Raw genomic sequence first — 13,665 nt, 5'->3', positions numbered from 1 at the left:
TACATAGAAATATGTAGGAAAAACTTTTAAAAATCTTCTTCTCAAGAACAGCAAAGCCATGGTGAGTCATATTTATTTGGAAGCATCCTCAGGTAGTGTAGATTCCATTTTGTTCAAATCATGACCCCTGGGGGTAGGGCGGGGCCACAATGGAGGATCAAAGTTTTACATAGAAATATATAGGAAAAACCATTAAAAATCTTCTTCTCAAGAACAGCAAAGCCATGATTGGTCATATTTATATGGAAGCATCTTCAGGTAGTGTAGATTCAAGTTTGTTCAAATCATGACCCCTGGGGGTAGGGCGAGGCCACAATGCAGGATCAAAGTTTTACATAGAAATATGTAGGAAAAATCTTTAAAAATCTTCTTCTCAAGAACAGCAAAGCCATGATGAGTCATATTTATATGGAAGCATCCTGGGGTAGTGTAGATTCTATTTTGTTCAAATCATGACCCCCCAGGGTAGGGTGGGGCCACAATGGAGGATCAAAGTCTTAAATAGAAATATATACGAAAATATCTACTTCTGAAGAACTGCAAAGCCATGATTAGTCATTTTGATATGAAGCATCCTCAGGTAGTGTATGTTCAAGTTTGTTAAAATTATAACCCCCGGGGATAGGTTCGGACCACAATGGGGATCGTATATTTTACATAGGAACACATAGGAAAATATCTTCTTCTCAAGAACTGAAAATCATGTTTTGTCATTTTGATATGAAAGCATCCTCAGGTAGTGTAAATTCAGTTTTGTTCAAATGATGACCCCCGGGGATAGGGTGGGGCCCAATGGGGGTCGAAAGTTTTACATTAGAACATATAGAAAAAATGTTTTCTTCTCAAGAACAGAAAAGCTATGTTTAGTCATATTGATATGGAAGCATCCTCAGGTAGTGTAGATTCAGGTTTGTTCAAATGATGACCCCTGGGATAGGGAGGAGCCACAATAGGGGATCAAATTTTTAGAAGGAATATATGGGAATTTTTTTTTAAATCTTCTCAAGTACAACAAAGCCATTTGTTATATTGAAATGGAAGCATCATCAGGTAGTTTAAAATTTAAGCCCCCCCCCCCCCCCCCCCCCCCCCCCCCCCCCGTAAATCTTTTCAATACTGAACTGATTTGTGCTTTTGCCAAGCCAATGTGCTCAGGTGAGCGATGTGGCCCATGGGCCTCTTGTTTTTCCATCTGCTGATATATTCTTCACCTTTTCATTGTCAGATGATTTTATTCCTCATCACTCCTAAAACAAAATCAGTTTCCAGTCTTGTCTCAAGTACTTCTCATGGAAATTTCTATAATTCCACTATTATTATGATTTTCTTTGGGAAGTGTGGGGGGGGGGGGATTTTCACTTTTAATTCATTACAAATTATAATTTTCTTTAGGAGGGGGGGGGGGATTTTCATATTTAAGACATGATTTAATATGGGAGACAGGGGAGCATAGTGTCTATGTCTCAAGATTATAATTTTATATTTGTGAAAATTTTATTTATATAACTTGATGTGAGATTTTAACCCAGTAGTGTTGTAAGAGTAATGTGAGGGTCAAATTGAGAGTTTATTACTTTTATGTGGAAGTATTGCCTATGAGTATGTGTGGAGGGGGTGAGGATCCTGCTTTTAATTATTGAATAACTGTGATGTGTGATACTCATGCTTAAATTTCAAAGATTATTTTTCAATACAAATTTCTAATTAGCTTATTAAACAAATCCATGTCTAGGTGCAACTTCATTTACTCTATACATGATTTTTTTTTTAAACCTAATCATTGCATCTTTCCAAAACCCAAAATGCCAGAAATGTTCTAAATTTTATTATCCCATTGTTTGTATCAAATTTTGTTCTCATAGCTTTCAAAATTCTGAAGTTTGAGAACAATTCAACATTCCTGTATAACTGACTGGCTCTTTCCAAGGTTTTTAGGTTATTATAAGTTGGACCAAATGGGAGATGGTTACCTTTTTCGTCCGCTGGACCCAAATTTGAAGTTTTTATTCAGTTGTCCTAAATTTAAGGAAAACAGAAATGTTCCTGATTATAGTCCTTATTACCGTACATTGACACAAAACCCTTTAGTTGTACATCTGTTAGAATCTGTTGTATATTTTTAGCACATGAATACCCAGATTAAATGTCAAACTTAATTCTATCTATGACTGATATATACATGTATGTGTACTTAAGTTCATGCATTTTTACAACATTAATATGTTTTACTTGACAGTGTGTGTTGCTACATGTATTCTAGTGTTACAGTGTCATTTTACAGTTCATTTGGAAGTATTATTAGTATTGATGGATGGTGAATGCTTTCTGTGTAAATTTCAAGAGAGAAGTATTTTATTATTGCCAATTTGTGACATTCATACCAAAAAACCATTTCAATTTATAATTTAAATTATATTATGCATGTTTTAATGTATTTATGAATAAATTAAATATGAAAGCTACTACTAGTTCTTTGTTTTGTTTTTTAAGGGCACCTTAGTCACTCAGGTGACCTATTGCTATCTGTTTTTGTTCATTGTTGTGTGTCATCCATTAACATTTTCAGCTTCTTCTCTTGAACTGCTGAACCAATTTTGGCACAGCATATCTATGAGTAATGGGAAACAAAATTTATGAATTTCATCCCCCCCCCCCCCCCCCAGGGCTTGAGGGGTGGTGCTACAACCCGATTTGAACAAATCTGAATCTACACTACCTCAGGAAGCTTCAAGTTTCCTCTTTCCTGACCCAGTAGTTCCTGAAGAATTTTTAAGTAATTCCACTGAAATTTTACTACCGATATTTCTTCATTATCTCTCCTTACATAAACCCCCCATCACCTGAGAATGCTTTGTAACAAGTATGGTTGAAATTGGTTCAGAGGTTCTGGAGAAGACGTTGAAAATGTGAAAAATTTACAAATGACGACAGATGCTGTACACTTTTTGATCACAAAAGCTCACTTGAGCCTTTGTCGTATTACTTGCAATCTGGTATTCCTCAAACCAAATCAATAAAGAAGTGATGAGAGACTTGACATTTATGTTCCTCATACGGACAACTGGTCAAGAATGAAACTCCACAAAACCAGCAGTATTGTTTGTACTTGTATATCAAAGAACATGATGATTGAATAGAATTTTATTTTTGTTCTATTTGTGATATTGCACTACAGTAAATACTGTCAATTCTTTACTAGCTTGCTTATTTTCACATGCCTTTATATACATGTACATAAAAAGATTACACAGTACAATTACAATACTTAACATAAAAACCATCCTCATAGAATTTACAATTTTGCTACACCGGTAGCTAAATTTCTTGTACATTTACATCTGAAAAAAAAAAGCCATTTGTGTTTTTATCCCATTCTCCACTTTTTAAAACATTCTCCTGAAACATTTTCTTTAACATAATCAAAATATTTCATCAGACACAGTAAAAAACAAAAAGTATGAAATACTCTTGTATGATAAATCATCATGTAAGTTAATTTATTAAATACTGATCATTAAATTAAAAAATATCACATTTTGTTTCTGTAAGCTTTCTCTTTCTAATTTCCTCGTCTGACATCACAAAGCACCGACATATTTTGGACCAGGTGTAGGGTACACGCCCTGGGGTAACTGTCTTCAGCTGGGGGACAGGGAGGGAAGCACTGCTCTTAGTGAGTCTGTATAGTTCTCAATATTGCACAAAGGATTCCCAGCAACATTGACTTCCTCCAACAGGAGGCTAGCCAAGGGGGTAAAAACCTGTACTGTTTGTAAGGCTGAAATAAAGGTAGAAAAATGTTGATAGAGACCAATGAATTACATGTAACTAATATTTAATCCAGATTCAAATCATGTCTATCAAACACATTGTTTTTACTTACCATTTTGCTGTAGATGGAGTTTTTTAAGTTGTTTACAATGCTGCAGACCCTCTACAGTTTCTATTTTATTATTATTGGCAATGAGTATCTTTAGACAGGGGAGATTACTCAGGGGTTTGAGGATAGTTAGGTGGTTCTGTGAAACATCAAGTTCTTGGATCAGCACCATCCACTCTGTGTGACACAGGACAGTCAGGTCAAGGCCAGTCAAGGTCATCTCACGTGTGTTTACATCCTGAATATCCAGGATCTTCTCAATCATAAACTTGCTCTCTGTAAAATAAGGTTACACCAGCAGAAGTAAATAACCATTGGTGACACAACCTCTAAAAATCCACATCAATTAAAAATGGATTCCTATATTAAAGATACAGATGTTAAATTTAAAAATAAGTTGATTAATAGAGCTTTTTATTAAAGAAGACACTTTTAACTGAATGTAAAAAGCTTACTTAAATCCCAATAAAATGCCCTCCTCTTGGTATCCACAGCACTGAGTTTATTTATAGCCTCGTTGATGCCTTCTTCATACCTCTCATGCACAGGATCAATGGCCTTCATCAAGTACACCAAGGTCAAAAGCACCCCTGTGTCAAAAAAAAACAAAACAAAACAAAACAACAAAATAAATAAAATAAAATCTAAGAGTTCTGCTTTATTTCTCCATCATTTGTACTAGTTATTTTATTCCTTCATTACTCATGCTAGGCAGTTGTACTAGTCCACTGATTTTGGGAAACATTCACAAAATTGAGAATACACATGCATACTTTTTAAAAACCAGATGAAATAAAAGATGGTGTTAAGAGTGATGTCCATACATTTGTTTTCTGGCTCCACTGAGTGTAGCTCTTTGATCCCCTCCAGTTCTGTCTCCAGAGTAGAGGTGGCTGCAGCACTGAGCTCAATACTAAATCTTGTCCCTGCCTTGTAGCCAGCCATTGTCCAAGCTTCCTCTTGACCCTGATTAAGCTGAAGGCCTTGTGAAAACTGTGTGCAGTCGGACTCTGTAAGTAATGTCACCCCAATAGACAAGTCCTCTTCACTTTGTAAGCCATCCTTCACTGCCATTATCTACCATTATCAATAAGATCAACCAATGAAGGGAACAAACTCCAAATGGTTAACCTATTTTTTTTTCTGTTTAAACTTCTTGAAATATGAATCTCACAATATATTATTTTAGGTGAATGAAATTTCAAAAGTTATGTCAATAATTCTGCAGACATTACTATAATTAACATTTAAAGGTAACCCACTTTTTTAAACCTTTCTCCAAACTTACCCATATATTACTGTAATTAGTTGACCCTTTCACGTTTTTCCATTCCCCTGCTATGGAGGTGCTATTGATATTTACAGACAATTTGTGTCCATGATTTACCTGTCAATATATTTGTAGTCCTTAATTTCACAAACTAATCAAACATAAACAGCATACACTGGATAAAATGTGAAATCTGATATAAAAAAAATCTTTTTTGCTAATTGGCTTCTTTGAGTGATACCACTATTTGATAAAAAGTATGGCAAGAATATTTTTTTTAATCTACAAGAACATGTATCTTTCATATCTCTTCTGCAAGAACAAGGCCTTGAGATTTATACCTTAATGTGATTGGTCAAAAGCACTATTATCTGGTTTGTGTGACAAGAGGCATGGACACAGCTGATCTGCAATTTTTTCCTGCCTAAAAATATTAACATGATCAAGGAATAGATAATGTCAAACATTCCTTACATACATGAACAAGAGTTTTCATAATATAAAACTGCAGCAAAGTTTCTTTATTCCTAATATAAATATATACATAATTATATATTTTTTTGCTTTATTATAATTTTTTTCCAAAATTTCTCTTTGATTAATTCACATATTACCGGTAAATCTGAACAATCCATTCTCAACGACAGACTAGAAGCATACCTCGACCCAGAAGCCAGCGGTGATAAAACCAAGCACTTTGATCATCTGGATCAGTAAATATGGCATTCTGAACTGTCTCATGTTCTGTACAGGAAAAAAAACATAGAAACTTTCTTTTTTCTTCATTTCATTACACACTGCAGAATTTTATGCTGCATAATATTGGTGACATAAAGGCTTGGGGATAGAAAAAAACACAACTTGCTGGATAAAAATTATATCCAATTACATACCATGGCATCTTTGCTAGCCAAGTGTCAGATTCGTTTTACCCTCATCTCCGGAAATGAGGGTAAACGAATTGGACACTTGGCTAGCGAAGATGATACCATGAGGAGATCCTACATATATCTTCAATCACTCAGACATGATTAGACACTATTATGTTTTACAGACATTCAAATGCTTATTAAAACTTTTGATATGAGTTGATTTTGTGGGCCTGACCTTGCAGTAAAATATCCTCCTGTACCCTGACAGGGTGGGTGGGATCTGGGAAGATGACAGGGAGAAGTTTACTGCGGTAATGCCAAGATGAGTAGTTGGAGAAGTTAGTCTGAATTTTCTCTGTGGTGTACGCAAGCTCCTGTTCTAAATCAACATCTGAGGCCAGAACAACTGTGCGACGATAATCCCAACAATGAACTATAAGAGAAAGTTATCAGATTTAGGTTTCCTATTCAAACACATAGCAGAACAGGTAGTATTTAATGCTATATATTCATTGTTATGCAATTTTTCATAACTGCTTTCCAAATATTCATATTAAGACCAATATTTTGATATCAGCAATTTTTCTTTCTTCTTATTTTAAGAATCTTTGCTATATATGACTGATTGACTATTGGGCTCACAGTTTCGCTCATCATACTCCAAGAATGTGTTACAGAGCTGGAGTTCACGCTCCCAGTCTGGGTTTGGCATGTTTTCCATGATGAAGCAGCGATGATGCCAGGCTCCATATGACTTAGGATTAACCTTCAGACAGGATTCAAGAAATCCCAGCTCATCCTGCATCAGCTTCTGTACAAAGTCTGTCTCTCTGAAATATAACAAACTCGTAGTATCATTTGCATGCAATATACAGAATATGACACCAAAATTCATACAGATTCAACTGAATTTAATGTCATGATTCAAAGAAAATATAATAGTTTAAATTAATGTGCATTTATTATTTTTTTTTTCAATTCATATCAAAATTAAAAATGCAATTTAGAGAAGAGGTCTACCTACTTGTTTTCCTTCATGAACAGAAATATTTCCTTGCGGTAGTTCCAAAGAGAATAGAAATCTGGATTAACAGATAGTATCTCGCCTGTAATCTTCAATCCTTCTTCATCAAATTCTCCATTTAATCTCTGTGAAGAAAATACTTGAATTAGTTAACTGTGCATCATCTGATCATCTTATAATTTCATATCATAACCCTTTGCTAAAGGCAGATATCATTCTTAAAAAACGTTTCAAGGCTCTAGTTAAACTAAATTTTCTGTGGAAAAATTTCAAACATTTTTTTGCTGTTCCTGTACTAGCGAGTGCTGCAGGCTCTTATGACAATGCCTAGGTGAAGAGAAAATATAATACACTTTGCATATTGATCTAAATCAATTTTTTTCCACAGTAACCTCTGGACACACAATCCTTTGTGAATTGCACCTTGCTGCAAACTATGTTCTCGTGGTAACAACAAATTAAGTTCACCAACTGATAAACTCACCTTGAGGCCATCTTTAAAAAATTATTTGTTAGCCCTCTCCCGACTGACTGGCTAAAAATGACCCTATTCAAAACTTTTTCTAACGTCCAGGAAACAATATTTTTTTCTTTTTATTCCTGAATTTTCTCATCCCTTCAACAACCTACCTACCGACCCAAGTTTCTTTTTTAACCAAGAGTTGGGAGAAGGCAAACAAAGTTAACATTTATATTTCAAAGATGACCTGATTTAATGGATATTGCATATAAATTCCTAGTAGATTAAAAATTCTTTGTTAAAATTTTCCCTTTTCAGACTCCATATTATGGTAATGCAACTAAAATATGACATATGTGTCATCAGAGTCTAGACCTTCCAAATGTCAAATGTGGTTTAAAGAGGCAGATCTAACTGAAATAAAACTGAATATATAGATATCTCTGCTCACCATAACGCTCGCACCATCAACATATTATATTATTGTGACCTACTTACTTTTTTAAACGCTGCTGACGTAGCTGCATTGTAAAGTTTAAGTTTCTGCTCTCGTTCCTTCCGCTTTGCCTCCTCCTGTTGGGCTGTTGTTTTAACTTTTAACCTACCATGCTGAAAGTCAGTAGCACGGATAACAATAAAGTTAGCTTTACTTACACCAAATATTTTATAACAACCACACTTATCTCTGGCTTTAGTTTTATATAGAAGAGTATACATGTAGCTTATATATATATATATATATATATATATATATATATATATATATATATATATATATATCGATATATAAAAATCAAAATGTTTTTGTCGCAACTGCAGCTGTCAAGACTAACATGATATCAAGTTCGAATTTGCTCTATGCAGTTAGCAATATAATTGACTTTACGCAAGTATGAAGTAGAATATATTTTTCTGTCTATATAAAAATTTACATGAAGCAATGGTTACCAAATAACCGTAAGTCTATTTGTAAAACGCAATAATTTAAATCTTACCATCTCCGATCTCGAATGACTCTGATAATAAAACGGAAATTGGTCTTTTATTATCTCTCCATGTTAGAGAGTGCAATTTCCATGATAGTTTAATCTTGCATGTTTCGTATCTGAGATTAGTTTGAAGTTAATAGTAATTTATTTCCAATTCTGGGATCCAGTGGGCGTATAAAGATACAAGGTACAAAAAAACATAAATTACTATATAAATTAGAGAGATCTCCAAATGATATAGTTGAAATGAAATAATGTTTAATAATTGCCATAAATTAATACAACACATTTCATTGAATAATTTTAAAAATAATCAGAGACATATAAAACATTTTAAAACTAATTTTGAATGTGAAAAATATTTATCATTGTAACCATGTAAATTAAAGAAAAGTTTCGTAAAATTTAGAACAATAAATCACCATATCCCAATCGAAACAGGAATATGGAATTGTTCAAAGAAAATAACGACTTTGTAATTTACATATGTATGTGTAAGCAAACAGACAGGAGAAGAGCACAACTGTATCTTATACCTCATTCATACGACACGATTTGCATACTTCAGTATATTTTACACATATGTAAATTTACTTACATGTGCAATTTTTGTCTTATGAACTGACTTGCTCATATGCAAATTCTGCACAGTTGAGTAAATTTGCACCTGGTCAGGTCAAGGTGCAAATTAACTTTTGCATACATATTGTCGCAAATTATTTGCTCCAGTGTGTAAATTTTGTCGTATGAACATGCAGCAAATTTACTTATGTTAGTTTTCTGTTTTGTGTATTACATCAATCTCCATTTTAAGCATTGTTACTGTTGTGTATGCATTGGCGTGTAAAATATGGCGGCTAGAAAGCCAAGCTCTAAAAAAGCGGATTTTCAAAGGTCATTCTTGCTCTACTTAAACTATAGTTGAAAGTGAATTTAGTTTTTGTAAGGGTAGATCTGTTAATTGGTGTATGGCTTCAAAAGCCAAGTACTCGAAGAATACGCTGGGTCGCCAAGAAGTACTACTGTCTAGCACAGTACTTTCTCCAAATTGCTTTCTCCACTCTGGAAACAAGGAGCCATTATCACCTCTGAAATAAAAGTTTGAATTTGCAAAAAAAGCGGGCATCATGAACCTTTCCTGGCCAATCCATTTGTATGTCTCTAAAGGTATAGCTGTGGTCGCAAACACCCTGCAGATTCAATGGGTAGAACCCCTTCCTGTTCAAGTAGTCTCCATGTGAATGCTTAGGAGTAATGATATGGATATGCGTGTATCAATCACCCCACCACAGTTTAGCCCTTGATGACTTTCTTCGTCCTTTTTCAGTTTTTATACAGAGGCAAGCTAATGACAGATAAGTTGACGTTACAGGGATGTCAACAACCTCGATTAAAGTCAGCATTTCGTAAATAGATAGTTTTCGTATTAAGTATTTTCCCTTTGAGTTAGTTCCCTTGGCCACCATCTTTGGGGTCAAACTAGTAAATTTTCCTCTTTGACCAACCAATTTTAAACTTGTATGGCAGAAATATAAGGGCAAAAAAATTTGAATTACTTAACTTATGAATTAAGGGAACTTTTTGTTAATATATACTCATAAGAAAAACTGTTTTCTTTGCCTCATTGTCCAGCATGACAAGTTTAAAATGTTGAATAATGAAGGAATCTGGGCTTGTTGACGTCCAATATGGAGCCCGACGGAAAATAACTCTATATGGTGACTATTATGATATTGTTAGCAAATATAACCTATCTCTGGATGGTATTTTGGCTGACTTGTTCACCAATTATTAGGACTTTGTTTTATACAAATTTAACTATGGAATGTTCCGTCTACCTGATCATAACATTGGTCTCACAGGGGATACTTACTCCTCCTAAGCACCTGATCCCACCTCTTGAATTACCAGTGGTCCGTGTTTGTTACCTCTGTATTGTTTAAAGATCTTTATATCATAGTTTGTTATCTTCACCATTTTCATTCTCTTTCTGGAAAATACACATATTCTTCAAGCAGATGATCCATAATGGCCTCGCAAACTTGATGTTCGCAATCAAACGGTAGATTTCGCAACATCAAAAATATTTCCAATCGTCCTATAATATTCCACTGAAGACGCTAACCAGTAGATGGTAACAGCCACCTTTTTCTTTACATCCAACGACTCTTCTACGATCTTTGGGCCGAGACCAAAGCTTTTTCCAACTTTTCACAATTTTAAAGAATTAAATTCTCCTTCTTTTTTCGAAAATTCTCATACCAATCTTCGTCCTTTAAGTTGTTAAGAACGGTTCGGTCTTCAAATCAGTGGATCTGACTTTTCTACTAGTTTCCTTCTGGAACATCCAAAAGTTAGTCCCATACCCAAATAGTAAAGAAATACCCCTTCTCTGTGCAAAATTCACAATTCTGAATCTGTCTATCTCCTTTTCTTAAATAAAAATATAAGGGTTTACTTATAGTACATAAATCTCGTCTGAACGCATAGCAAATTAACTTTTACTTATGTGTGTAAATTAACTCATGTGTAAATCTGCACACATAATATAAGCAAATTTTCGTCGTATGAATGGGGTATTAGAATGTACTGTTTTAGGATATTTGCGGAAAGCATTCTTGACCCAGAAATTCTGTGGTACGCCAAACACTACGAAGTTTTGTGAAATTATGTGCTCAGAAGATGTTGAGATTAAAAAAAAGTCCATTTATTACTAAAATTACTTGTTTAGTCTGTTCTCCCTCAGACTAGACTGAATCACCTCTTACTTGACACATTGTATTTTATGTACATCCGTTTTTGTTGTTGTTGTTTTAGTTGCTTTTTCTTTGTTTGTTGTTGTTGTTGTTGTTGTTGTTTTACTTCGTGTACCATTTATATGGTTTTGAGTGAATAAACTAAATTTAACTGAAAAACTGTGAGCAACTATAAATGAGCAAATCTTTCAATAATACTGCATTCATTTTTTACGAGAATAATAACTTGTCCCTATTATTAGATAGAGTTAAGGTTTTTACATTCAAATGTACATGTACTCCATTCCCGCTTAAACTGTTCAATCATGACATACTTACGCTTTAATCTCTGCGAGATTCGTAGAGACTAAAAATTTTGGTCTGGTGTCTCTTCGCGACACCAGGCCAGACCAAAATTTTTAGTCTTAATCTCAGCGAGATTCGTAGAGACTAAAACTTTGAACTGGTGTCTCTACGCGAAACCAGACCAAAATTTTTAGTCTCTACGAATCTCGCTGAGATTAACTTATGCTTATAACTTATAAGCAGATGAACTCCACTTTTTTTATGCCTTATAAGTTATAAGGCATAAAAAAAGTGGAGTTCCTCTTCTATACTGTCAGACTTACAGATATATTTCCTATTCTTTATAACGACAGTTTCAATAGTTAAAGAATGAGGGCTTATTCTCAATTTTGTAAAACATTTAAAATCAGAAGGATTATGAATTTCGAAAACCCATTTTTCTCATTTTTAAAGGTGCGAATAACCTATGTGTCACAGCCTTGCATGTAAGTAGTAAATGGTTGAAATAATAACAACACGGCTCCTGGGTTCGAAGTACCGGTATATTCTACTTTAATGGAATTTAAAACAAATATATTAGAGAAAAGTGTCCTGAAATATAACAACAGGTATTTAATAAACATTTTCTCGCCTCGCTCGCACTTTTACTTGCATCATTTCATTGAAAAATCAATTCAAACTCGTTGTGAGATCAATTTAGGTTCAATTTCAATATATTTTTCATTTCATTATGCAAATTTGTTCAATTTTCTTTTTCTAAGTGCTAAGCAAAATGTGATACATTGATCATTGAGAATGATTCAAGACATCAGCTAGTCAAGAAATTTATGACTTCAATTGACTATAACTTCTGTTGTCCATAACATAATATATATAGACATTATCATGGCGGAGGGGGATGCCCCTCCCCCCTTTTCCCATCGATTCTTACTGACCTAAGTCGAATAGAAGTAAGCAATTTGGTAATACTGCTAGAAGTAATAAGAAAGGATAGGTTCATTCTATGAATAACTTACCAAATGAACACTCGAAATAAAAACTGCCAGGAAGTATCACTTTGTTTAATATTATTTATTGATTTAAAAAAATGTATATAAATAAAAAAAGAATAAGCAAAACAAGATCACAACTGATAATTAGTAGCTAAATAAAAACAATGAAAAGTAACAAATCTAAAATATTCTGCTCATTAAAAGTGTCGATAAGATGTTGATAAACTTCATCAAAATATTGAAAACAATATCTGATATGGAAAGTTCTCGTATGAGTCCTGCTTTTCCGGAGCTATGAATAATGGAGAGCAAAGGAACTGAGCAGACACTGGGAATTTGATCTAAGAGCAAAGTTCCTAGTTTGGGGAAAAATCCCACAAACAATTTACTCTGGTTCTACAACTCTGGATTTCACAGATTCTGATCAATCACATTTTAGTATCACAATTATCATCAGTGAGCTGAGGGGGGTGGATCCCATTTTTCTCCTGTTTATTGGAAAGTTCCACTTGGTACTCCAGGGGCTTTAAGATGTCATTCCGAGACAGGTGCTCCACGATCCCTGCCCCGTAAGAATCCCCCAACACATTTACTGCCGTCCTGAACCGGTCCCTGAGAATGAGGAAAATGTTATGAAAGTTATGGAAATCCATTACATGGGATCCAATCTTTCAAATGTAAACGCAACCAAAAAAAACTTACAAAAACCAGTCAATGGACAAAATGAGTGTGATCTCATTAATTGGAAGACCGACCGCCGTCAAGACAATCGTCATGGTAACCAGACCAGCTTGTGGGACGCCCGCAGCACCAATGGCAGCAGCTGTTGCTGTCAGACTGCAACACAAATTTTTATCTCTCTATTTTACATAATAATGGTTATATACGTATTTTTTATTTATGAAAAATATAAAAACTAAATACAATAAGAGTCTACAGATACACCAAATTAAAGGTTTCGTGCATCTGATGTTAAAGTGTATTGTACATTTCATATTCATGCATTTATACTAATGGAAAGTTCACACAGTGACATACTTATATACATTTGTGGTATCTCTCTATTATATAAACATGCAGAGAGCAAATATCTTCATACCTGTATGAAGTTTTTCGAAGGTCATAGGTCATTACGTG

General features: G+C 34.3%; 2 protein-coding genes across 3 annotated transcripts in view; both read right to left on the bottom strand.

The window, feature by feature from the left end:
• Positions 1-3,126: 3,126 nt before the first annotated feature.
• LOC133200842 (geranylgeranyl transferase type-2 subunit alpha-like) lies at positions 3,127-9,575 on the bottom strand. Its single transcript, XM_061336657.1, has 12 exons — positions 9,534-9,575; positions 8,005-8,115; positions 7,047-7,171; positions 6,665-6,852; positions 6,258-6,455; positions 5,811-5,894; positions 5,492-5,574; positions 5,169-5,267; positions 4,705-4,957; positions 4,336-4,470; positions 3,884-4,156; positions 3,127-3,778 (listed from the first exon to the last, which is right to left on the bottom strand). Exons 1-12 carry the CDS (start codon positions 9,573-9,575, stop codon positions 3,639-3,641), a joined length of 1,731 nt encoding a protein of 576 aa, XP_061192641.1. The 3' UTR covers positions 3,127-3,638.
• Positions 9,576-12,594: 3,019 nt separating this feature from the next.
• LOC133200758 (excitatory amino acid transporter 3-like) overlaps positions 12,595-13,665 on the bottom strand; it is a 35,016-nt gene continuing 33,945 nt past the window's right edge. For both annotated transcript variants that reach the window (XM_061336544.1, XM_061336545.1), the window contains exons 10-11: positions 13,231-13,365; positions 12,595-13,140 (exon numbers count right to left, since the gene is read on the bottom strand). In XM_061336544.1, the coding sequence (XP_061192528.1) occupies positions 12,957-13,140; positions 13,231-13,365 (319 nt within the window). In that variant the 3' untranslated portion in view covers positions 12,595-12,956. The remainder of the gene's footprint in view (positions 13,141-13,230; positions 13,366-13,665) is intronic.

Source organism: Saccostrea echinata, unplaced genomic scaffold (genome assembly GCF_033153115.1).
Source record: "Saccostrea echinata isolate AGI-Se365-2 ecotype Australia unplaced genomic scaffold, CSIRO_AGI_Sech_v1 ptg000041l, whole genome shotgun sequence".
NCBI lineage: Eukaryota > Metazoa > Mollusca > Bivalvia > Ostreida > Ostreidae > Saccostrea > Saccostrea echinata.
This window is presented reverse-complemented; position numbering and strand designations above follow the sequence as displayed.

Coding starts and splice junctions, on each gene's coding strand:
- LOC133200842 (XM_061336657.1), bottom strand. CDS start 9,575: ATGGCTCCTTGTTTCCAGAGTGGAGAAAGCAATTTGGAGAAA. Junction 7,172..8,004: donor CGTCAGCAGCGTTTAAAAAA/GTAAGTAGGTCA, acceptor TTTTCTTCACAG/AGATTAAATGGAGAATTTGA. Junction 6,456..6,664: donor GGAGTATGATGAGCGAAACT/GTGAGCCCAATA, acceptor TTTCTCTTATAG/TTCATTGTTGGGATTATCGT.